General features: G+C 37.8%; 1 protein-coding gene across 1 annotated transcript in view; it reads left to right on the top strand.

The window, feature by feature from the left end:
• Positions 1–26,748, top strand: part of ATP6V1A (ATPase H+ transporting V1 subunit A) — a 62,000-nt gene that overhangs the window by 6,151 nt on the left and 29,101 nt on the right. Inside the window, exon 2 of the mRNA XM_040224391.1 lies at positions 24,437–24,531. Within this exon, the coding sequence (XP_040080325.1) occupies positions 24,447–24,531 (85 nt within the window). The 5' untranslated portion in view covers positions 24,437–24,446. The remainder of the gene's footprint in view (positions 1–24,436; positions 24,532–26,748) is intronic.

Genomic DNA, 26,748 nt, shown 5'->3' with positions numbered 1-26,748 from the left:
GCTGAGTCGCTCAGCTCAGTCATGTCCAGCTCTTTACAAATGCATGGACTGTACCCGGCTTCTCTGTCCATGGGATGTGAAGTCGCTCAGTCGTGTCCAACTCTTTGTGACCCCATGGACTGTAGCCTACCAGGCTCCTCCGTCCCTGGGATTTTCCAGGCAAGAGTACTGGAGTGGGTTGCCATTTCCTTCTCCAGGGGGGTCCATGGGATTTTCCAGGCAAGAATACTGGAGTGGGTTGCCCTTTCCTCTTCTGGGAATCTTCCTGACCCAGGGATCAAACCCCAATCTCCTACGTCTGCTGCATGACAGGCGGATTCTTTACCACTGAGCCACTTGGCAAGCCCTCAATATTATGACTAGCTACTACAATAAAAATTTCAATTTTGAATTTTAATACTCCCTGTGGAAACTATTGTTCTTTTGTTGACAAACATTTTTAAAAGTATCAACAATGTGCCATGCATGACATAATGCAGAAGAGCTCCACCTGTGCTGGAGCAATGAAAAACAACCAGACTTTATGTTTGTAGTTATTTCTTAATTTAATTCTTAAAGTGTTTATTTAAAAATAAAGTAGAGAAGACTGATTACATTAGAAAACATTTATAAAAATGAAGAAAGGGCATGATTCAGAAACTGTAGTAATGATTGTATATACATAATGTGAAAAAGATGTTGGAAATTCAGCAAAATAAATAATTATCTATCGATCAAGAGTTTTAAGAAAGATTTAAAATTTATTGTATGTTTTTAGTTTATCCAATTACAGTTAATTGCTTTGAGCAGCAAAAATTTTTTTATTTGAAATGGAGAATTGAGCCACTTAAATGATGATTTCTTCTTAGTTACTTGAATATCTTTAAGTGAAAATGTTTCAGCTTATCTAGATAATGAATATGTTATTTAAGTTTATAGGTGAAGGTATACTTTTAGGCCTCTGTAAGTTCCACAGAATTTTAAAAAGCAGAAGTAAACCCAGAATATAAAGGAATTTAGTATATGGCAAAGTGATATTTAGTCCAGTGGGGAAAGGGGGCATATGTAGTAAATATAACTGACACAGCTTATCTGTCTGGAAGAAATTAAATTGAGCCAGTACTTTGTAGCATATCCAGAAACCAATTTCAAGATGGATTAAAAACTTAAATATTTAAAATATTAAAAATGTTAGTTTCTAAAAATTTTTTTTATATTTGCAATCTAAATGTAGTAATGATCTTTTAAACCAAGATAGGGAATCTGAAAGTCATGGAAGTAAACATAAGAATGTGAGAACACAGAGAAATGAATATTTCAATGGGAAAAATAGGAGATAGATTTAAGAAAATTGAAGTATGCATAACAGTTGAAGAGTTAAAAGTGCACACAACAGAAACATGGGTAAAGCATATGACCAGAACTTCAAGAAAAATTGAAGCATTCTGCAAACTTATGAAAAAATGTGTAACTTCACTAATAATCAATATTATAACAGTGAAAATTTTTTCTGATTAGTAAAAGTTAAGTGGTAAACCTACTGGTAGCAGAGATGTGTGATAAAGGATTTTCTCAAAATGCTAGTGGAGATGTATATTGTAAGAGTTTTGTGGGTTTTTTTTTTTTTTTAAGTAAACAATCAGGCAATATCTGTTAATATTAAAAATACATATTCTTCCATCCAGCAGTCCCGCTGTTTGGGATCGCCAGAAATGGCAATTGTCTGAAAATTTTTTTGTCTTATTTACTTAAGTATCTGAAGGGAAAGTGTGTGAATTACACTGATAATTCCATAAACTCTCCTTAATTTTGTATATGATAACCCATGGGCACCCAATAAGAAGGTGTCATCAAAAATGCATAAGAAAGTGATAGGCATTATAAGATGGGGTTACAAATTTTATTTTTGTGTGACTATTAAGTCTTCCAGAAGTGGTTTCTTCTTTGGGGATAATAGAGCATATTGCGTAAGTATGGAGTCTGTCACCTGATGTAATCATATGACAGCATAAGGAGAAGTCCACGTTTGGGTTTTGGTGAGTAAAAAACTAGGTAACAGATTAACTCTCCTTAAGAAAGCTTCAAACAAGATTGCCTGTAAAGCAAAATTAAAAGTAATTTTAACTAATAACTAATCTTGTACTTGATTTTAATCCTTTCAAGAGTCTGAAATTAATATATCATTCAAAGTCATAATAGAAAACAGCAGATGGTTTAGAGTGAGATTTGTTACATGTTGAAAGCATCCATGTCTATGTTGTTGCAAATAACAAGATTTCATTCTTTTTTATGGCTGAGAAATATTCCATTGTATGTGTATACCACATGATCTTTGTCCTTTCATCTGTTGGTGGGTACTTGGTTGCTTCTGTAATTGGGCAATCATCAGTAATACTGCAAAGAACAGAATGGGGTGCATATATCTTTTCTAATCAGTGTTTTTACTTTCTTCAAAAAAAAAAAAAAAAAGCCAAGAGTGAAATTGTTGGATCATATGGGAGTTCTGTTTTTCATTTTTGAGGAATGTACGAATTCTTTTTGGAAAGAGTTGGGATATGTATAAATAAAAAGTAATTTTAGGACTTCCTGGTGGTGCAGTGGATAAGAATCTGCCTGCCAACCTTCCATGGTCCAGAATATTCCCACATTCTGGGGATCAGCTAAGCCCATGCTCCACAACTATTGAGCCTGTGCTCTGGAGGCCGCAAACTCCAACTACTGAAGCCCGAGCGCCCTAGGCCAGTGCTGCCCAACAAGAGAAGCCACCCACCACCATAAGAAGCCTGTGTTCCGTGATAGAGAGTTGCTCCAGCTTGCTGCAACCAGGGAAAGCCTGCTCACAGCAACGAAGACCCAACGCAACCAAAAGTAAATAAATAAAAGTAATCTTAGAGTAGTATTGAGAGGCAGTATAGCTAGCAAGGAAATTAGGTGTGTAGGTACTGAAGCCAGACTGGCTCAAATCCTGGGAAAGTTTATCTTCCTGTATTGCATTTTCTTAGCTCTACAATAAGGATATTAGGAGTATAGTTATTTCATCAAGTGTTGTAAGGATTAAATGAATAAGAAAAGTAATTAGAATTACTGGTATATATATAATAAGAGCTATATGCATGTTTGCCATTATTATTTAGTTACTATGCTCTTTGCTCACCTAATTAGATATATATAGTAATTTTACCCCTGGCTTAGTTGTTTTAGCACACATCTAATCATTCAATATTTTTAATTAAGTTGAATGGATGATACACGTACAAATTTGGTAAGAATTATAGATTCATACATATGTGCGTTTTCTCCCTCTTCATCCTTACTCTTTTTGTTCACAAAGGTAGCATCTCATCATATTATTCTGGGCATTATATTTTTCACTTAGCAATATTATCTTGGAGATTTTTCCACATTGATACAGTTAAAGATGCCTCATTCTTTTTAATAATCCTGTAGTACTCAGTTGTGCTAATGTACCATCATCATCCTATGTAACAGTTATTGATAATTTACTCCTGTGTTGGGCACTTTTCTTCAATTAAGTCATGCAAAGCTCACAACCACCTTAGGATACTAGGTATTGTTTTAATCCTCATTTAACAAATGAGGCAGTTTAGACTTTGATTAAATGCCCATCAGTGTCACACAGTTCATAAGTAATAGAACTCTGGAGAAAAAGAGAGTCTTTTTCCAGATTACGGTCTTAACACCACAACCTCTCATACTACCACAAGTGATGTTTACTGTTTTCTCCATATTAATGGACATTCCTTTTTTTTTTTTTTTGCTGTAAGAAATAGTGCTGTAATAGATATTTTGTTAGTAGATAAAGTAAATTCCTGAAAATTAAACAGGTAAGTCAAACAATATGTACATTTTGAATTTTGGTGGGTGTTTCCAAATCATTCTTCCATTTAGGGATGCACTGAAGGTCAGGTTTGTCTTAAGTATTTGGCCAGAATCTGCTGTTTAACTTGAGTATTTGGGAAGCTGAATAGCTAAATGCCTTTAACGTTTTTAGCGTCCCTGAATTACATGTGACCTACCATCACGTGATAGCATAGGTTACCATCGTATCTAATTAGTGTAACAATGTCAGTAGAACAAGGTCTGACAATGTCATGACTTGTTTTTACTCTCAAAGAATGGTAAGCATTGTAAATACAATTTAAAGTGCTGTTTATGTGACTCATACATTGAAATTCTATCAGCTGAAGTTTGAATGTAAATTATTAAAAGAATAGCATACTACAGTTGTTAATAATTGTGGAAGTTTCTGATTTTATGTACCAAGACAGTTTTGTTAGAGCTCTCAAAACCTAGGGAATCAGATTGCCAATTAATATGAACATTGAGCGTGTGATAACTAGCTAAGTGTAAGAATAACTGTATCTTTTCTTGTGAAAAATGGACTAACTGGACTCTATAAGTCCTAGTCCTTGGTTTAGGCAGATTTAGGCAGTGAGAGACTTTATTAAGATGAGTTACAATATCCACAGATTATTTTGAATATAACATGCTTTTCTTCAGTGTCCTCTTTCATTTGTTTCAAGAAGGAGAAAAATACCTCTTATTAATCCAAGGAATAGGCTAAGTAACACAAGACTCTTTAGTATGATCCAGAGTAGACACTTAAAAGACAGGATGCTCAAGTCCCAGCTTGGTACACCTACAGTACTTGGAATAGATTAATAGTACCTGCTATTGTTATTTGTGTGTGCTTTTAATATGATCTCATCCTCACCCAAAGATACTGTTGGGTAAGGAGAGTGGGGGAAACGCCTATAAACAGGCAAAGATAAACAGACTATTAATTCTTTATTGTAAACTATTTTGTAAACTTTATTGTAAATTATTTCTGTCTCAGAGTAGAATAAAAGAACAGATGATAACTCCCTCCACTTTCACTCTCCAAATGAGTTATTGTATTATAGCAACTTTGATATCCAAAATACTAGAGTTTAGCCTGAGTTTTAGAAGACAAACCCTATTATGCCTCACAGCTCAACAGTTCAACATAGGATTCTTTTCCTAAATCCTCACCAAAGATACTGTCATTAAGCTTTGATCTGAAACATAAATGAGTAAGTACTTTAGAGGCATTTCTGACTAATAAACTCCTGAGTTCTTAAGGGACTATGGAAAGTCCCATGATTTGCTGAACTCAAATGGACAAGTGAGTACCCACACAGCCTTATCAGGAGCCACATAAGTTGGTTCAAAACAGACAAAAGCCCCTTTGGTTGTTTCCAGCTGTTCCATCTACAGTATTCCCAGGGTTAAGGTTCTCTTATGAGTATAGGCCATATGGTCTTTAATTACTGTTGGCTAACAAGTAAAAACAAAAGTTAATACCATGTAGTCTGTGTAAGCATTATGCCCTTGCAGGAGTCATATTGTCAATACTTTGTGCCTTTTTTTTTTTTTAAGTGTTACTGAGGTATAATTGACATAATTGCATGTATTTCAAATGTACTGTTTGACATTTTGGTATATGTATACACCCATGAAACTCACTATAATCAGTGCAGTGAACATGCCCATCACCTTCAAAAGAAATTTCCTCGTGCCTGTTTGTGATCTCTCCCTTCCATACCTACCCGCTCACTGCTTGTCCACAAGGACCACTGATCTCTTTTCTATCACTGTGGGTTAGTTCTACCTCTTTTATAGGCTTCAGTGATTCATTTCTTTTTTTTTTTTTATTTTGGACTGTGCTGGGTCTTCTTTGCTGCATGAGCTTTTCTCTGGTTGTGGAGAGTCAGGGCTTTTCTCTAGCTGCTATGGGCAGACTTCTCTGCTGTGGCTTCTCTTGTTGCACAGCACGGGCTGTTGGGTGCGAAGGCTTCAGAAGCTGTGACTCTTGGGCTCTAGAGCACAGGTTCAGCAGTTGTGGCACACAGGCCTAGTTGCTCCACAGCATGTAGGATCTTCCTGGACCAGGAATCAAACCTGTGTCTCCTGCATTGGTGGCTGAATTCTTTACCACTGAGCCACCAAGGAGGCCCAGTTCATTTTTTTTTTTTTTTTAATTGCTGAGTATGCACTGTATTGGGCTTCCCTGGAAGTTGAGCTGGTATAAAATCCGCCTGCAATGCAGGAGACCCTGGTTCGATTCCTCGATCAGGAGGGTCCCCTGGAGAAGAGGTAGGCTACCCACTCCAGTATTTTTGGGCTTCCCTTGTGGGCCAGCTGGTAAAGAATCTCCCTGCAGTGCGGGAGACCTAGGTTTGATCCCTGGTTGGGAAGATCCTCTGGAGGAAGGCATGGCAACCCACTCTAGTATTCTTTTCTGGAGAATCCCCATGGACAGAGGATCCTGGTGGGCTGCAGACCATGGGATCACAAAGAGTCGGACACAACTGAGTGACTCAGCACATAGCACAGCACACACATTCACTATATTCCCAGGTGATTCAGTGGTAAAGAATCCACCTGCCAATGCAGGAGACCCGGGAGACGTGCATTTGGTCAGGGTCAGAAGAAACCCTGGAGACGGGAGTGGCAACCCAGTCCAGTATTCTTGCCCAGGAAATCCCATGGACTGAGGAGCCTGGTGGGCTGCAGTCCATGGGGTCTCAAAAAAGTCAGACAAGACTTAGCAACTAAACAGCAACAAAACATTCAGTGTATCACACAAATGCCATGATTTGTTTATCCCTTCACTTGTTCATGGATATTTGGGTTGTGTTTCTGGTTTCTGGCTATTGTGAATAGTGATATGAGCTTCCATGTAAAAGTCTTTGGACATGAGCTTTTATTTCTCATGGGTAAATGCCAAGGATAGAAGGACTGGGTCATATGATAGGTGTATACTTAGATCTGTAAGAAACTGCCAAATTGCTTTTCATAGTGGTTGTACATTTTACGTTCCTACCAGCAATACATGAAAGTTCTAGTTCTGCATCCTTACCAACACTTCCTGTGGTCAGTCTTTTAAAATTTTAGCCATCCTGCTAGATGGCATTTTATTGTTGTTTCCTTTGCATTTTCCTAGTATTAAGCATATTTTCATGTATTTATTTGCCACTCATATATTTTCTTTGTGCAGTATATCTTCAGATCTTTTGCCCATCATTTTAACTGTGAGTTTTCTTACAGAATTTTAGGAGTTCTTTTTATGGCCTAGGTATGAGTCCTTTATCAGAATTATGCTTTGCAACTATTTTCTCCCAGTCTATAACTTGTCTTTCAGTTCTAACAACATTTCTCGAAGAGCAGGCGTTTGTTACTTTTATGAAATAAAATTTACCAATTTGTTCCTGTATGGGTTTTGCTTTCAGTGTCGTAGCCAGTAAATCTACCTAATCCAAGGTCACAAAGGAAGTTTTGTACTTAGTAAGGTTTTACATTTCAGTCTGCCATACATTTTTAGTTTATTTTTGTTTATGGCACAAGGTATGGTTTGAAGTATCCTGTTTTTGCATTTACACATCAATTTGTTTTACCACCACTTGTTAAAAAACTACTTTCTCCACTGAATTGCCTTTCCACTTTTGTCACAAGTCGGTTGTCCATTTCTTTGTGTGGTTGTATAGCCTTTTTGAGCTCATATTTGTTTCTAAAATTTTAAATAGTAATGCCAGCCAAAATAGTGGAGATAAAATTGTATCTGTTCTTTGTAGAATTATTTGGTGTTCTAGAGTTTATAACATCAAAGTAACCACCTAAAGCTGTAACATTTTAAACTTTTAATAAACATTTTGTTCTTTTACATCAAAAAGTCATTCTAGTTCTATCATGGCGATATTTGGCTTCAGCTTTGGCCTCAGGTAAATACTGATTTTTAAAACCTTGGCCAACGAGCGTTAGGCCAAAATGTGTATGCAGTGCCTTTGAAAGGAGATGTATCACTTTTCATTCAGTGAATGCCCGTGGCTATTTCCCACACACCTTTGCCAGTACTGTCTCTGAACAGGATTTAGTAATTGCCTTCTATGTGCTTTACTATCTAACTGGGGTACTCAATGAACAAAGCAGACATGGTCTCTGTTTTCCTCACACTTCCAGTCTGGCAGTAGAGAGATCCAAGAACAATTCTGTTCACAGATTTTTAATTACAGCAGTGGCAAGTGCTTCAGCAGAGCAGTACTGAAGGCTGGGGCATATACCGTGGGGAACTGGAAGTAAAATCCTTAGCAAACCATACTGTTGAAAGCGTCCATTGTATCTTTAAATCCAGACTATGTTTTTTCACCTCTGTTAAGCAGAGTTCTTTTCCTTTTTTATCCTCAGTTTATGCTTTACGTCATATTTTAATTGCAGAGACTTTATGAATTCTTAAGTTGGAGGTTCATCAATTTAGGGTGATGTGCTTAGTCTCTCTGCCGTGTCCGACTCTAGCCCGCAGGCTCCTCTGTCCATGGGATTCTCCAGGCAAGAACACTGGAGTGGGATTACCTGGTGTTACTGTTTAATACTATGCCCTCCTCCAGGGGATCTTCCCAACCCAGGGATCAAACCCCGGTCTCCCATGTTGCAGGCGGATTCTGTACCGTCTGAGCCGCCAGGGAAGCCCAGTTAGGAGGATGCTTCCTTGTAAACATTGAGTTTTAATGAGTCTTTGGATAGTTTGTAAATCTTCTTTCTCTTCCATCTCACCCATAAAATAAATGCCAGGACAGATTAATTTGAATCATGATTTCATAACACCCGTGTAGTAGCATTTTTATTGCAGTACTGCTGATGCTGACTCTTCATGCTGACTCTTCTGTGTACATCATTCTCAGATACATGCATTGCTTATATTTGGCTTGCTCATGATGTTTTCTTGGCAAAGCAATCAAGGAAATTTCTCATTAACATTCAGAAAAGTTGCTATCATAATTTTAGGCGGTTTTCAAGAGAAGTTTCTAGATGTTTTGAGCAATCGTTTTTGGTTTCTTTTTTTTAAGTAGTTATAAAATTTCTGGGTTGACTGCTTTTGAAAGGGATAGTTGTCATGCAAGACTGTTTGAATTTTTAAAAAATTAATTAAAGGCACTTCTTAGGCAGTTTATCTGAGAAAATCTATTCAAAAGCTGAAGAGCCATTGCAGTACTTGGAACCCATGAAGGTTAAGAATCCATTCAGAAGAGAATTTGCTACGGAGAGCCCTTGGCACTGTGAGCTTGGAGTTTAAACCATTTAACCCAAGAAATTTAATTATTATTATTAAATACTTCTGGGACGGAGGACTAGGATTTGAAATAAACTAATACTTCATTTTTTATCATTATTGAATTTTAAAGGTAGTTCTAGTTGTTCACTTTTGTAGTATTAAACACATAGGGAATTCCCTGGTGGTTCATTGGTTAGGACACCAGGCTCTCACTGAGAGTGCCCCGGGTTCAGCCCCTGGTCAGGGAACTAAGATCCTATAAGCCAGGCAATGCAGCACCAAAAATAAACAAACACACACATATAGATAAATCTGTATCTACATAGCAAAGATATTTCCAGAAGTACAGTTTATAAATAAAAAGGTTTGAACATTTTTAAAGGCCTTATTATGTATTGTCAAATTGCTTCTGACATTTCTTACAAAATAATAAACCCAAGTTGACCTTTGATGGTTGTAGGTCATTTTAATTGCCATTAACAATTCATAAAGTCTTGTCTACTTTTTCCCTTTTTTGTGTGTTTTTTTTCTTTTTTCTTGTCTATTTTCTATTCTTAGAGTGTAGCTCTTTAATGATTTGTCACTTTAAATCTGCAGTAGTTTAAAATATTAGTAATAACTTTTAGTAAAGAGTCAGACATGACTGAGTGACTTCACTTTATATACTTATAATAACTTTATACATAAATTGAGTCAGTAAGACTGTACAAAGTTATCTTGCAGTGTGTAGAATCTTATAGACTGTTTCTAGCAGTATAGAGATCTTATTTTTCTATTTCTTAGATCTTTATTCCAATGAAGGTTGGCAAGTCTGACCTCTTTATATATAAACATTATTGTGCTATATTTAGTTCTAATACCACATATTATCATTCCTAGGACATATTCCCCGCACCCATATCTTATAGTTTTGAAATTAGTATCTGTCCTGCAGTTTCTGATATGCCATAGTTTAATATGTAGGGTTTTAATAGTTCTTGAATATATTATAATTGATGGTATCTTAGATTAGATGAAATATGGTGTTACTTCTAGGCAAGAGTGTGTGTGTAAGAATTGCCCTTGTGAGACAGCAGCGAAGAGTATTAGTATGGATCCTACCTTGGCTTCACCTAGTCAGTGAGTTGTGAATGAACGTATATTAGCAAAATGTAAAAAATAAAAATAGCAAAAAATGGGAAGCTATAAAAAATACAAATAACAAAAAGTGGACTACTGTAGTTTAAAGAAGATTGTTAAACTGTGCTATCCATTTAATGGAATATTACACAGTTTTAAATGATACTTATTAACAATATATAAAGTTGTATTATAGTATTGATTATAGTTATGTAAAAAAATGGAGAGGAAATAATATCAGGATCAACAGTATTCAAGTTGTGAGAATTTTCTTTAGGTATTTTTTAAGCTATAAGTATATTGCTTCTAGAAATAAAAGGAAAAGTGCATAATAAATGGGCTTCCCTGATGGTTCAGTGGTAAAGGACCCACCTGCCAATGCAAGAGACCAGAGTTTGATCCCTAGGTTGGGAAGATTGTCTGGAGAAGGAAATGGCAACCCACTCCAGCATTCTTGCCCTGGAAATCCCATGGACAGAGGAGCAAGCCTGCAGGCTATAGTCCAAAGAGTAATGACTAAACAACAGCAACAACATAATAAATGCTTGTTTTCTTTACTGTTTGTATCATTTAGCTATCTTTTCAGCTGTTTACATTCTTGGTAAGTTAAGGTATAAAATCAGTGACTTGTTTTTTTCTTTGTAACTTGAAACCAACAAATATTCTAAAAATTCACTTAGAAGCCCAATGGGATTTTAATGTTAGCTTCACTATTACTTTTAACTGTTTAGTAAGTTTTATTTTAGAAATAAGAATAAGAGGAATCTCTCAGGTATTGTTTAGATAACTTTTTTATTCCAAATTTATGACAATCGATTAACCAAAATTTTTCTACTACTATTTCCTGTAGCAAAATTGTGTTGGGTCTGTTTTCATTAGTATTGTTATTTCCAAATGTGCCCATTTACTTTCCAGTTTTTTTCTTACTGTTACCAGTTATTTATGTTTGTGTTATAAACCTAGGCACTAATAAAATACAGCATTATGCATTATTCTTTAGAAATCTAAGTTCTTTAGAAGACGGATATTCTAGGAACAGTCGATTCTTGGTTGTTCTACTTGCTCCTTAGTTTGTGAATGATCTGTTCTGTCATGTCTTTTCCATCTCCCTTTTGCTGTTCTAATACAGAGTTAGTTAATAATGCAAAAGAGGCATCCCAGGCTGTTCTTTAAGGTGAAAGTATTAGTCACTCTGCTGCTGCTGCTGCTGCTGAGTCACTTCAGTCGTGTCCAACTCTGTGCAACCCCACAGATGACAGCCCACCAGGCGCCTCTGTCCCTGGGATTCTCCAGGCAAGAATACTGGAGTGGGTTGCCTTTCCTTCCCTAATGCATGCTAAGTCGCTTCAGTTGTGTCTGACTCTGTGCGACCCCATGGACAGCAGCCCACCAGGCTCCTCTGTCCATGGGATTCTCTAGGCAAGAATACTGGCATGGGTTGCCATTTCCTTCTCCAATTAGTCATTCAGTTATGTCCAACTCTATGTGACCCCATGGTCTATAGCTTGCCAAGCTCTGTCCATGGGATTCTCCAGGCAAGAATACTGGAGTGGGTTGCCATGCCCTCCTCTGGGGATCTTCCCAACCCAGGGATTGAACCCAGGTCTCCTGAAGGCAAATTCTTTACCAACTGAGCCACCAGAGAAGCGTATTTTTTAAGGTAATAAAGGTTAAAGTTACTGGCTGAAAATAAGGTCTTTTGAATTATTTGGTAATAATCTTCAGTCCGTAGCTCTCATCTTGAGTGGGTTGCTTAAGTCTCAAAACCTGTTTTCCTAATCAAACAATACCTGCCTCCTACAACTGTTGTTAAGGGTTAAATGAAATGTGTTTCTTTTTTAGCACAATGTCTGGAGTGTGATATGTGCATAACAAGTAGTAGTTTATATCTGTTTTTAATTTCAGAACAATTGAGTTACTGATGTGCACTGTGGAGGGAAGGGAAGGGAAAAAAATGATAAATATACTCCTTGAAGGCAGGCAGTCTGCTTGTATGACAGTTTTACCATTGGTCATAGGATTCTAGCCTATAAATTCATACCATAGAACTTATACACTAAATACAGTATTCTGTTATTCTGGTTAATACAGAATATCACACAGCCCAATTTTATTTGTAAAATTTGAAGTGAAAGGAATCTGTGATTATTTCTAGAAATGCTATAAAGGTTGTTTATGGATAAGCTTGTCATCAAACCATAAGCATATGTAGTGGATACATTTTGAATTCTCCACCCAGCTACTTGTCCACTGATTTTACCTTTTCTATTTCTCATACAGGATTTGTTGTATTTTGATAAGTGAAGGGATGTATGTGTTTGTGCACTCAGAAGATTTAATTGTGGTAGGAAGAACTCGTTCCCAGTCTGTCAGTCCAATTTGCCATCTGTGATCATTCTGTGCTTCTCTATTCTGATTCCCACTTGTGCCTGTACATTTCCTGTAATCCATCTCAGTAATTTTTAAAAGCTAGTTACGTAGTGACCTTATATTTGCCTTTATTCTTAACCTTTTGGCTTATCTATTTTTTAAAAAAATAGCATATTGAAATGTATGTATCATATAAAAATATTTATTCTTGAAACCCTCTCCTTTCTGTTATGTTGTTAGATTCAGTGGACCAAGAAAGAAAACAAGGACCTAGATGCTTTTTGTCTTTCAGTTTTGCCGTTCTTTGCAAGGCGGCCCGTCTGCTTAGATTTGCTTCCTTCGAGGTCTGAAAATGGCTGCCTGTCCCATACAGGTGACCAGAGTGTGTTACCATATTCCAAGGGAGTGTTTCTCATGGCCTATATCTTTTAAAAGAACAAAAAAATCAGAAATCATTCCCAGAAGGTCCCCAGTAGATTTTGCCCTACCTCTTACTGGTGAGAACTTTGTTTCATGCCTGTTTCCAAACCAGTCATTGCCAAGGGTACTGGAATAATACCTTGATATTTAAGGTTGTGCCATCACAAGATAAAAAGGGGGAACTAATGTGGCAATCAGTAACCTGCCACATAAGCCTTTCTAATGGCGTTGTTCAGTAGGTAGGTTAAATAAAATGAATAGAAAGGTGCTTCACAAAATTAATTTTTGTACTGTATAAATATAAAGTAATGTTATTATCAGTTCTGCAAGCATGAAAATATTAAACAGGATCTTGATGCCTTGTTCCAAGAAGATAAACTGTGTATGAAAATAAGTATTTGCTTTTCTTCATCTTCAAAAAGAAATAATCTTCAATCAGCTAGGTAGAATGTATTTTTCTAAGTGTTACCCTGTTAATGGAAGTACCCCAGTATCAGTGAAGGATTTTGTATATAAATAAAATATTGCCTTGGAACCTTGATATTTAGCTTTTACAAAACACCTCACTCTTGCCCCCAATACCTGTATCATCCAAGACTGGCACTAAAACCATTTCTGGGATAATGAAAACACTCGGTGTTGTGTATTAACCAGCAGCAATTTGTAAGGGATCTTGTGAAACAGAAGGAATGGAACGGGCCTCTGGTGTCGTGATTTGCCACTGCAGTGTTCTGCAGTGTGGGAGGGAGACTGATGACTCATTACGTCGAATGGTTGCCTGTGCTATCTGGATTTTTCCCTGTCTGCAGCACGACTTTTTTTTTTTTTTTTTTAATCTTTCTCCAATACAAGGGAGGGGTACTGTTTCAGTTTGTGGCTATTAGAATATTGGTTTTAATCGCATTTACTTTTTATCCTTAAAACAGGAGTCCAACAGCTAAAGACATTGTTTAGAGTATAATCATTGAGTTTATTCTCTGTGAGCGCAGGCACATAACCACATTGTTTTCATGAAAGCAACAGTTTTTAAAGTAAATATTATGCTTTTATTTTTTAAACAATTGAAAGCAACAGTAATAATTGCATACTGTATTAGAAAGGAGTTATGACATAGCATATAAAACTTGATGTAGCATTAAATTGCATCATGATTGCTTGGATCTTATGGAGATTTGGCATAAGATTAATTTACAGTATAATCTAACTTGCAGTATAGTTTGCTTATGGCAAAGTTAAACTGTTTGGAAGATTTTTATCTTAAAATGTTTTTAAAACCCCATGCTTTTTTACAGAAAGACATAAGCATTCAGTAGGGAAGCAGATTTTAGTGGAGTTTTTAATTTTCACTCTTTGCATAGATAACAATGATGGGTGACTAATGGATACAAATTAGTATATTATATGGCCATGTCTATTAAACTGCTATATGCTTTGCCCTATTCAGTGATGAAGTCAATCTGTCTGCCTAATTTATCATTTTTATTTTATTTGTGGAAAGGAAGTACTTCTATCTTTTTCTTGTAAAACATACATGTGTATCATGAAGGAGAGGGCAAAACTTGTTTGGATTAAGAGGGATATACAAGAGCATACAAAGAATTTCCCTGATTACAGTTGACTGCTGTAACATCCTATTGTCTGTCAAGATTCTGGGGAAATGGTGGGAGGATATTTATTTATTTAGTGTTTACTTGTTTTTCTGCAGTTGGGGTACTTTGGTAAAAAAGCTTTAGAATTATAGTGTCTATCTGTTTATCTGTATGTATGTGTATCCTTATGTCAACTGCAGGAATTACAAATTTTAATATTCAAGAGAGTCTATTACCTTGGACTAAGCCTGTTGAGAAACCTATATGCAGGTCAGGAAGCAACAGTTAGAACTGGACATGGAACAACAGACTGGTTCCAAATAGGAAAAGGAGTATGTCAAGCTGTATACTGTCACCCTGCTTATTTAACTTATATTCAGAGTACATCATGAGAAACGCTGGGCTGGAGGAAGCACAAGCAGGAATCAAGATTGCCGGGAGAAGTATCAATCACCTCAGATATGCAGATGACACCACCCTTATGACAGAAAATGAAGAGGAACTAAAAAGCCTCTTGATGAAAGTGAAAGAGGAGAGTGAAAAAGTTGACTTAAAGCTCAACATTCAGAAAACTAAGATCATGGCATCTGGTCCCATCACTTCAGGGCAGATAGATTGGGAAACAGTGGAAACAGTGTCAGACTTTATTTTTTGGGGCTCCAGAATACTGCAGATGGTGATTGCAGCCATGAAATTAAAAGATGCTTACTCCTTGGAAGGAAAGTTATGACCAACTTCCATAGCATTTTTTTTTCCTCCATAGCATATTATAAAGCAGAGACATTACTTTGCCAACTAAGGTCTGTCTAGTCAAGGCTGTGGTTTTTCCAGTGGTCATGTGTGGATGTGAGAGTTGGACTGTGAAGAAAGCTGAGCACCAAAGAATTGATGCTTTTGAACTGTGGTGTTGGAGAAGACTCTTGAGAGTCCCTTGGACTGCAAGGAGATCCAGCCAGTCCATCCTAAAGGAGATCAGTCCTGGGTGTTCATTGGAAGGACTGATGCTGAAGCTGAAACTCCAATACTTTGGCCACCTGATGGGAAGAGTTGACTCATTGGAAAAGACCCTGATGCTGGGAGGGACTAGGGGCAGTAGGAGAAGGGGATGACAGAGGATGAGATGGCTGGATGGCATCACCGACTTGATGGACATGAGTCTGAGTGAACTCCAGGTGTTGATGGACAGGGATGCCTGGCGTGCTGCAATTCATGGGGTTGCAAAGAGTCGGAAATGACTAAGCGACTGAACTGAATCCTTGAAAGTTTCTCAAAGTGCTTAACTGTTAAGAGGTTGGAGCCTGAAACTTCTGGAGCAAGGAAACATTTTCCAGTATCAGAAAATAGTACCTTAGACTTTTCCCTGTGACTACTGGTGGTGGGCTCTATCTAAGGTTTATGTTGGAGGAGGAGGAGCAAGTTCCTTTTAGAAACTAAGACCGGTTGTATGGAAACCTGAACTCTATACTAATTGCTTGACTTAACCTGAGAACTGTCATACGGGCCCTGCTTTCTAAATCCACTTTTGTATTGTTTTTTTCCGTTTCAAGAAAACAAGCCAAAAATTGTAGTGCTTCAAGTATGAGTCTTAAACTTCAGTTATCCAGGGAGCAATTATTCAGCTTACTCATTGTTTAAATATTTGGGTTCTCTTAAATCAGATGTCTAGAAGGAAGTCTGGTGTATAAGGTGTTTCTTAGGGATCAACACACAGTGAGAGGAAGGGAGCAGGAGCAGAATCTGGCAGAAGTGCAAGGTAAGCCCTGCAGAGCCTCAGCCAACCAGGTGGAGTGATCTGGACTGAGCATTTATTGCTTGTGACAGTATCCCACATTGAACTGACGGGATGGGGTCTTCATATATATACCTCCACTTCCCTCGGTCACCCAGCTCAGGTTGCTCTGTGAAGGTTGTCGACGTGGGCAAGGCAGCTCTTTAAATCTGATCCTGAAGGGCTGCCAGTTATTGGCTTTCCACTCCCTTGTCCTTCCTTGAAGTAGAATCTGGATTTTGCAGTTCTGTCCCTAATATGATAAAACATATGTCTTGAGAGACTGTTGTCTTCTGTACCACATAGGATTGTTTAGATGTTTATAATAGAAATCAGCCTGGTTAAGTTAATCAGCCTAATCAATTTAAATACTGTGCGCAGTACCTAAAGAGCATAGGCTTTGGAGTCAGGAAGTCAGACTGCCTGGGCTCACAATTCCACCTTTAACTGTTTGCTGGTTAAGAGTTGGTTTCGGAATGTATTTGTAACCGCTTCTCTGCACGTTGCACAATGGTGTACAGAAAGCTAAATTACTTGGCAAACGTCATATTTTTGTCCTCTTAACACTGACTTTTTTTCCTTCTAGTTTTATACTTATTGAGTATATTCCCTACACTGTACATTTCATCCTTGTGACTCATGTATTTTGCAACTGGAAGTTTGTACCTCTTATATCACATTTCTTTCTTTCTCCCACCCGTCTTTCCTCTGGCAGCCACCTGTCTGTATCCGTGACTCTACATGTGTCTTATTACTCTTTCTTCATTTGCTTTGTTTTTAAGATTACACATCTGAGAACTCAGACAGTATTGTCTTTTTTCCGTCTGACTTATTTCATTAAGAATAATACCCTTTAGGCTCAGTGGCAAGATTTTCTTCTTTTTATGGCTGAGGAAAGTGGTAGGGCTTCCCAGGGAGCTCAGTGGCAGAGAATCCGCCTGCCAGTGCAGGAGATGCATCCCCTGGAGAAGGAAGTGGCGCCCACTCCAGTATTCCTGCTGGGGTGATACCTTGGACAGAGGAGCCTGGCACGCTACAGTCCATGGGGTCACAAGAGTCAGACAGGACTTAACAACTGAAAAACAACAATGTTCTATTATTTATGTGTACCCTGCCTTCTTTACCCATTCATCTATTAATGGGCACTTAGGTTGCTTCATATCTTGGCTGTTGTAAACACTGATTTGTTTAAAAATAGGATCATCTTGATTTGATATAATATTAATCAGATGAATGCAAATTTGTGGATCTGGTAAAAAGTGTACCTAAGAAAATATATAGAATTATCACTTAAGACTTGATTTTCTTATTAGTTTGATGTCAGTGTTCTTAATGCCTGCTGTCTTTGGCATAAATTAAACAACGTATGCCTAAAAATAAAGTTGAAAACTAGAGAATCATCAGTTTCCTATGGTGGCTAGAATTATCCAGCTGAGTAATAAATCCACAAGGCAGCTGAATCATGAACAGACTCATTTGATTTCCACAAATTATTGCTCTTACATTTGGAGGCTCTTATTGTTTAAAGGGAAAAGTTGTAAATACCTATATTTTAAAAATCAGAACAGATACCATTATTGCCTCGTAAACATTTCAGAACACCTTCGTGATCCCTAGGAGATTGAAGCATCTGTTAAGATAGTTCTACTGTATATGCTAATGTCTCCTTATTCATCTTCCAAGTTTCAGTTTATTATCCTCTAAGTCACTCTTGTCCTGCCCAAGTTTAGGTTAGACCCTCTGCTTTACACACTTCTAAATCACTCTGCATTGCTCCTATGAGAGTACATTTGTCAACTTAATGTAAGTATGTTTGCTTTTATCCCACCAGGCTGGAAACTCCTTGGGGAAGAGATTGTGTCTTACTCCATTGTATTTCCAATCTATAATACTGCACTTGGCATATCACTGATGCTTAAAATCTGTTTAGTTTTAAGAAAATAAAAGATGTGGTAAGACACACATAATAACTAAGGGAAAAAACTAGCCACTTGGCTAGATTTGGTTCAAATAACAAGAAGATAAGAATGTTAGCTTCTTTTTAAAAATTCTATTCAGTTCAGTCGTGTCCAGCTCTTTGTGATCCCATGAACAGCAGCACGCCAGGCCTCCGTGTCCATCACCAACTCCCGGAGTTCACTCAAACTCATGTCCATTGAGTCGGTGATGTCATCTAACCATCTCATCCTCTGTCGTCCCCTTCTCCTCCTGCCCTCAATCTTTCCCAGCATCAGGGTCTTTTCAAATGAGCCAACTCTTTCCATCAGGTGGCCCAAAGTATTGGAGTTTCAGCTTCAACATCAGACTTTCCAATGAACACCCATGACTGATCTCCTTTAGGATGGACTGGTTGGATCTCCTTGTATTCCATGGGACTCAAGAGTCTTCTCCAACACCACAGTTCAAAAGCATCAATTCTTCAGTGCTCAGTTTTCTTTATAGTCCAACTCTCACATCCATACATGACCACAGGAAAAACCATAGCCTTGACTAGATGGACCTTTGTTGGCAAAGTGATGTCTCTGCTTTTGAATATGCTGTCTAGGTTGGTCATAACTTTCCTTCCAAGGAGTAAGTGTCTTTTGATTTCATGGCTGCAGTCACCATCTGCAGTGATTTTGGAGCCCAGAAAAATAAAGTCAGCCACTGTTTCCACTGTTTCCCCATCTATTTCCCGTGAAGTGATGGGACCAGATGCCATGATCTTCGTTTTCTGAATGTTGAGCTTTAAGCCAATTTTTTCACTCTCCTCTTTCACTTTCATCAAGAGGCTCTTTAGTTCCTCTTCACTTTCTGCCATAAGAGTGGTATCATCTGCATATCTGAGGTTATTGATATTTCTCCAGGCAATCTTGATTCCTGCTTGTGCTTCCTCCAGCGCAGCATTTCTCATGATGTACTCTGAATATAAATTAAATAAGCAGGGTGACAATATACAGCTTGACGTACTCCTTTTCCTATTTGGAACCAGTCTTTGTTCCATGTCCAGCTCTAACTGTTGCTTCCTGACCTGCATACAGGTTTCTCAAGAGGCAGGTCAGGTGGTCTGGTATTCCCATCTCTTTCAGAATTTTCCACAGTTTATTGTGATCCACACAGTCAAAGGCTTTGGCATAGTCAATAAAGCAGAAATAGATGTTTTTCTGAAACTCTTGTACTTTTTCGATGATAAAGCAGATGTTGGCAATTTGATCTCTGGTTCCTCTGCCTTTTCTGAAACCAGCTTGAACATCTGGATGTTCATGGTTCAGTTAGGCAATATTAACTTACACTAACAGAATAGAGTTAGTAGTCATCAGTATTTTCTATTAGGCTTACTGGTTGGTGCTTCACAGCAATCCCAGTAGATTTTACAAATAAGTCTCAAAAGGTTAAAAGAATTTGATTTGCTTGAGGGCACAGTTTTTAATTTCAAACTCAGTTTGTCTGACTCAAAGCCTTGGTCTTTGTTTCTCAATAAAAAGAAGCAGCCAGAATAGATAAAGTGGTACTCTTGAAGAGTTACTCATATGACATTTAGAATATAGTTTTTAGTTTTATTTGTTCTCTTTTAAAAGAAACATTGACATTGTAGAATACTTGAGAACAGGGTATTGCCTCAGGGGAGAAAGAGCTGAAAAAGACTGTCCTTTCAGGAACAGTTGAAGACAGTAAAGAGAATTTCCTTGGAGAGGGAGTATACTCTGTGTGGCTACAGTAGTTGGAAAAAACAGGGCCAGAGGGTACAAGTTATGAGAAAGTGTTAATAGATTAGGTTGGATACAAAGCAACTCTCTTAGAGGAGATTTTTAAAAATAGAATAGTGTTTTAAAAATTGAAGCCCTGTTTAAATAGTAGGTATTACTGATGAGAGTTTTGTAAGCATTTTATATCTCACAAGGAACATTTTTGACAAAACTGTAATTTATTCATAAGCCCAGGGTAAGGGGGTACTTCAAGTGAAGATACAAAGAGATTCTGATTTATCCAAGATCTGCCGCGTGTCACTGGTAGAATTAGGATGTTTCCTAAGTGTGACTCAGTATTTCATGCTGTTTCCACTTTAATAGGCAGATGACCATGTATCATAGGAAATAACCATATTTGAGGAAGAAGTTAGACTGTATTGTTGTAAATTTCTCTTCTGACTGAAAATCTTTGATTTTCTGAAGATTAAAATTTTACTTCCTTTGCTTGTTCACTACTTCGAAGCCTTTGCCTAACCCATCTCCCAAATAAATGCTTATCTTTAAACTTTGTTTTTTCTCTTATCTAAGTAGTTTCTAGAAAAACTTCCATCTTTTTAAATTTAATTCTAATCTTTTGCAGTACCATTCCTCCATACTCAACAATCCCTTCTGTATCTTTAGGAGGCTGGAAAATCCTAACCAACCAGTTTCCCCTTTTCTTTACTTCCTCCCTCAACTGCCCTTCCTCCAATTTACTTTTCCTACAGAATCCAAAATTCTTGATTCTTTGATGCTGACATTTGTGACTATAATAAAGATTTTTTCATGATTTCCAATGACTTATGCACTAACTTCATCTTTGCCTATAAATGACCAAAGTGATGACAGTCTCTTATCTATCACCGTCTTTTATCATCTTTAAGGTGCTGGTACTTATCTTGCCCCTTTGCTCATATCCTTCTCACTTGGAAGGTCTCCTTTATTGCCATATGGTTTTGATCTTTGTTTTTACTCTTGCTTGTTTCTTTAATCACTCTTTAATTCTTCCCCGTTAGCTCTGTCCACCATCCCTTTTCTGAAAGCACCAAGAATATCAAACCAGAATTCCACTGTTAACGACTTTACTGTTTCACTCCCCTCCCAAATTGCTTGACACCTTGGTTTGTTGTTCTTGTTCATTCGCTCTGTCATGTCTGACTCTTTGCAACCCCATGGACTGTAACACGGCAGGCTTCCCTGTCCTTCACCATCTCCTGGAGCTTGCTCAAACTCATGTCCATTGAGTTGGTGATATCATCCAGCCATCTAGCCCTCTGTCATCCCCTTCTCCTCCTGCCTTCATTCTTTCCCAGCATCAGGGTCTCTTCCAGTTCTCCGCATCAGGTGGCCAGAGTATTGGAGTTTCAGCTTCAGCATCAGTCCTTCCAATGAACATTTCAGGATTGATTTCCTTTGGGATTGACTTGACTGTTGATCTCCTTGTTGTCCAAGGGACTCTCAAGAGTCTTCTCCAACACCATGGTTCAAAAGCATCAGTTCTTTGGCACTCAGCCTTCTTTATGGTCCAACTCTCACATCCATACGTGACTTTACTAGAAAAACCAGTAACTTTGACTAGATGAACCTTTGTTGTCAAAGTAATGTCTCTGCTTTGGTCCACCTTGGTTGAAAGTGGAAGTTACTCAGTCATGTCTGACTCTTTGCGTTCCCATGGACTATACAGTCCATAGAATTCTCCAGGCCAGAATACTGGAGTGGATAGCCATTCCCTTCTCCAGGGGATCTTCCCAACCCAGGGACTGAACCCAGGTCTGCATTGCAGGCGAATTCTTTACCAGCTGAGCTACCAGGAAAGCCACCTTAGTTAATGGATTACAGATCATGTTCCAAGAAATGTAGGATTCTGTAGTGATTCTTCAGTGGCTCCAGAAAGACTGGGAAACATTACTCTACCTGAGTGAATCCCCGAGGCTCAGGGTTTGCTTTTCCTCTCGTTCTGTATTCTTTCTTTCTGGACTCAACTCAGCCTCGAAGCTTACTTTCCAATTACTGGTTCCCCCAACTCATCCCCATTGGTTTACACTTTTCCCACAACTGAATCAGTTTCTCCTCTGCTCCCTGTGTATTGTCATTTGAACACTTAAGTACTTTTGCTTTATGGTACAGTTGTTTAAAGCCAGTGAAATCTCCTTTTATTCACAATCTTTATTCCCTAAATTTAACACAGTACCTTTTCCTTGGTAGGAGCTTGGTAAACAGTTAATGAACTGAGTCCATTTGTTACCAAATTAAGTTGTATGTACCCTGCTCAGGCTGTAGCCCCCTAAGGCCCCCTGCTTCCACGGGGAAGGTTTTTTCCCCCCTTTCGTGTTACAGCAGCCAAAAAATGAAACCAAAGTGGAATTGAAGCAACACAAACTTTATTCAGTGGCCAGAGAATGGAGAAGTGGGAACTTAGTTCAGTAGTCAAATTGTCCCCTTAATGGCAAGAGGGATTTGCTTTTAAGGAATAAAAGATAATAGGGAGAGGAGTAAGACTAATGATGGGGAAGTATATGCATTAGTTTTCTGGGAAAAAGGCAAGATTTTCCTGCAAACGGACACCACCACCTTTCTGTCTTTTGGTCTGTGACTTCCATTCATGGCTGCAGGTAGGAGTGTCATTTTTGTACACCAATGTAGTAAAAAAAAATCACTGTAGAAAGAGATTCAGGGTCTTTTGGAGATCAGATTCATCACCATCTTGATTTCAGTTTTTTGATATCCAGTTTTTTGTTTTTCTCTCCCTATAGCTTTCTTTGTGTCCAGACCCTGTGATAAAAGATATGTTAGTTCCTGTTCAAGGGAAGGGTTGGTTGGTTTTGAGCAAGGGTCTGGTGACAGCTCTGGTAACACATAGACGCAACCCATAGTATCTCCAGAGCTTTTCAACTTCTCACCATGCCTGCTTCCCCTCTCCTCTTAATGTTAGATTGATTAAACATCATTCTTCTCATAACAATCTTTGGTTGTTTCCTATTGTTTGTAGGATAAAGTCCACTAGGCATTCATCTCTAGACCCACAAATTAATCTCTACCTTTGGGTCCTTATTTCTCACTGTTGCAGTGCAGTTTTTTGTTGCAGTCAGGCTGGTCCATAAACTCTCCTGAAATTTTTATTTCCCTTCTCTTGTTATTTCTCTACCTGGAATGCCTTTGCAAGCCTCCTTTTCCTTTGCTAATCTTTGAACTTTTAGTAAATAAGTGTATATTATTTGGTACTTTTATTATATATTGGTCTGTGACATTTTCTTTAAGGTTGTTAGGAGACATTATTTAGCTTTTTATCTGTGCATGTATTTTATTTCTTTTATTAAATTGTCTATAATAAGTTAGACCCACAGTTACAAAGAAACTTTCTACTTTGGGATCTGTAACTAGTTTTCTATTTGGACTCAGTACATTGTTTGGGTCTTTCAGGTTGTGCATCTTAAAGTAAATAAGTTGAACAAAATTTCCGAAACTGTTCTGTATTCTGCTAAAGGCAGGGGGTGGGGGGAGGTAGGGATGATCACAGAAACATTTTAAAGATAGATTATACATTTAAACATTTTTTTTTAACATAAGATACAATTTGTTAGATGGTAGAAAATAAAGTAGGGAAGGAGGGAGGTATGTTACAATTTTAAATAGATGGGCAGATAGGCAAAAAAGCTTCTCAGAGTGGAGGATATTTGAGTGAAGACCTGAAGGAGGTATAGAAGCTGACATCCAGGAGAAGAGTACTCCAGACAAGGGGAATAGTGTGTAGAAAGACCCTGAGGCAGAATGTGTATGTGTTTTGAGTAATAACAGAGTTCCATGTTTATGCAGCATGATAAAGGTAAAGAGTAGTTGGGGAAGTCAGAGAGCTAAATGGCAGGGCAAGATGTTGCAGGGCTAGAAAAGCCATTGGAAAGACATCACATTCCTTGTTACAGCCCATGGGATATTTTCTATGGAATACCTTGTATAGGGATACAATTCTGAGTTTTAATAACTGTAGACTATATAAAACTACAATTTTAATAACTGTAGACTATCTGAGAACGAGGTAATTTTAACCAAATCTTAAGAATTTTATATTCTATTTTACTTTGAAGAAGTGGTAGTAACTACACCAGAGTTCACTACCTATGGCTTCCCTGCTGGCTCAGATGGTAAAGCATCTGTCTACAATGTGGGAGACCCGGGTTCGAGCCCTGGGTCAGGAAGATCCCCTGGAGAAGGGAATGGCAACCCACTCCAGGACTATTGCCTGGAAAATCCCATGGACAGAGGAGCCTGATAGACTATAGTCCATGGGGTCGAAAAGAGTTGGACACGACTGAGCAACTTCACTTCACTTCACTACCTATATTGGTTCTTTTGCTTTAAAGTTTCTAATTATAACTTAATTTCTTTTTTATTATAGGTAAATTAACATGATGGATTTCTCCAAGCTCCCCAAAATACGTGATGAAGATAAAGAAAGCACATTTGGTTATGTGCATGGAGTCTCAGGACCTGGTGAGTAATACGTAATAATCATAATAGTAAAAATCCCTAATATCAGTTAATATCTTTTCAAGATGTTTTAGGCAGAAATACACAAGTTTCTCTTCACCTGTGTATATTCTGTCTTTAGAAGATTTCATACCTGCTGTAAGACTGAGGCAATACTTCCACCATAAGGGTTACTATAACATTTATTATCTAAATTTGATAATTATTATGTAAGTGTATAGATGGTATTATATGTCTTAAATTATTTTTGTTTTTAAATCTGAGGTTAAAAAGCTATAAAGTTTATAGGTTTCATTTTGTGATACCTAAATGTCTGTTAACGTGATTTAAATTTTAGTAATTGCTTTTAGAACGTTTCTCAGAAATATCAACCATGGCTCTTTGCATGTATAAATCCTTCTGAGTGATGATTCAGATATCACGTAACTAGCTACCTGTAGCAAAATAGTCTTATGACATGATAATGAGAATGGAAAGCAGTTTATGTTTGTTTTGCCCACAACTTGGAGTACTGCATTTTAAATAATAAATAAATCTCCTCCTAGTATTAAGTTTGTTATTCCACATTTCCACTGCAAAATGTGATTCAGTTTCTGTTGGTAAAACTACTCAATGATTTGTAATCTTTAGTGCCATGAATATTCACTTTTCCTTGTCTTTTTATAAACCTCATGTTGTAATCTTTTTGATGTTCTAATCACAATAGAGGTGATGGTGCTTTTGGGTGTTAATACAAGTGAAGATTATCAGTCACTGGGCTGCTTATTTCTCCCTAGTAAGCTTCTACTGCTTAGAACTTGGTGTTTGAGCTTGAATTTTTAGCAAATAATATATTTCACTATTTTCAACATCTTTACCATTCAGAGAAACAATTTTTCACCTTGATGATCATAAGGCCTTTAAGGAAGACAGACTGTACATAGGAAACTTTTAGGGAAAAGGCAAAGAACACTCTCAAAAGAGTTTAGGTGAAAATATTTTTCTGAAATTTGTCAACATTTTAGTTACCTGTGGTATTTCAGTGTGGGCCTCCCAGGTGGCACTAGTGGTAAAGAACGTGCATGCCGATGAAGGAGACGTGAGAGATGTGGGTTAGATCCTTGGGTCGGGAAGATCCCCTGGAGGAGGGCATGACAACCCACTCCAGTATTCTTGCCTGGAGAATCCCATGGACAGAGGAGCCTGGTGAGCTACGGTCCATGGGTCACAGAGTCGGCTGTGATTGGAGGGCTTAGCACACATTTCTATGCTTCTTAATTATTCTTATAGATACAGAGGTAAATATTGATAAAAGAAATAAATTTCCATTGTTCTAATGTAAGTTAAATAAATATTAATTCCCTAATAGTTTCTACTTGAATATTACCTAATTCATAGTTCTAATTAATTGTATCCAAAGGCTAAATATTGAAATAGACTTACTTCTTTGAGGCCTGCGCAGGTCCCAACCTGTCTGTGGTTTGGGGTTGCTATCTGCCTCATAGAGCAAATTAGAGGCTTTGTCTTCTGGGAGGACAAAAGTCGTCTTCTCCTGAAAAGACTCTTACACAGTTAGCATTGGCATCTTCCAGGAATAGGAGGGCAGGAATTGAGACCTTAGGAGTCTGGTAGGGAGAGGCAGAGATAGAAAAGTTGAGGTTCTAGGGAGACGACATTGGTTGTAACTAGAAAGTTCACAGTAGGGTATTGTTACCTCCAGAACTTGTCACTGTTAACTCTGCCTGGCTTCATGACAGTCATAAAAATGGATTCCTTAATAAACTAATAATACAGTTTCAAAAACAAAAACCACCATAGACTTATTCCTATACATACCTGAAAACATCCAACCTTCCCCTCCTGCCAGAAAAGTAACTTTAGCTTGTAGGGCAACATGATCCAAAATAATAAGTGCAAATTCTAATATAGTATTATAAGAAATAGGGGTTCTTAATGAGGCTTTCACTCAGCGGTTGTGACTGATTATAAATATCCTATTTGTTGTTATGCTCACTCGTGTCTGACTCTTTGTGACCCCATGAACTATAGCTTGCCAGGCTCCTCTGTCCATGGGATTCTGCAGGCAAGAATACTGGAGTGTGTTGCCAACCTACTCCAAGGGTTCTTCCTGATGCAGGGATCAAACCCGCATCTCTTGCATCTCCTGCATTGCAGGCGGATACTTTTACCACTGCACCACCTGGGATGCCCAAATGCAAATGGGAGTTTTTCTAGGTAGAT

The sequence above is a fragment of the Oryx dammah genome, unplaced genomic scaffold (genome assembly GCF_014754425.2).
Source record: "Oryx dammah isolate SB20612 unplaced genomic scaffold, SCBI_Odam_1.1 HiC_scaffold_2, whole genome shotgun sequence".
Taxonomy (NCBI): Eukaryota; Metazoa; Chordata; class Mammalia; order Artiodactyla; family Bovidae; genus Oryx; species Oryx dammah.
The sequence above is the reverse complement of the archived record's forward strand: the minus strand, read 5'-3'. Positions and strand labels throughout refer to the sequence as shown.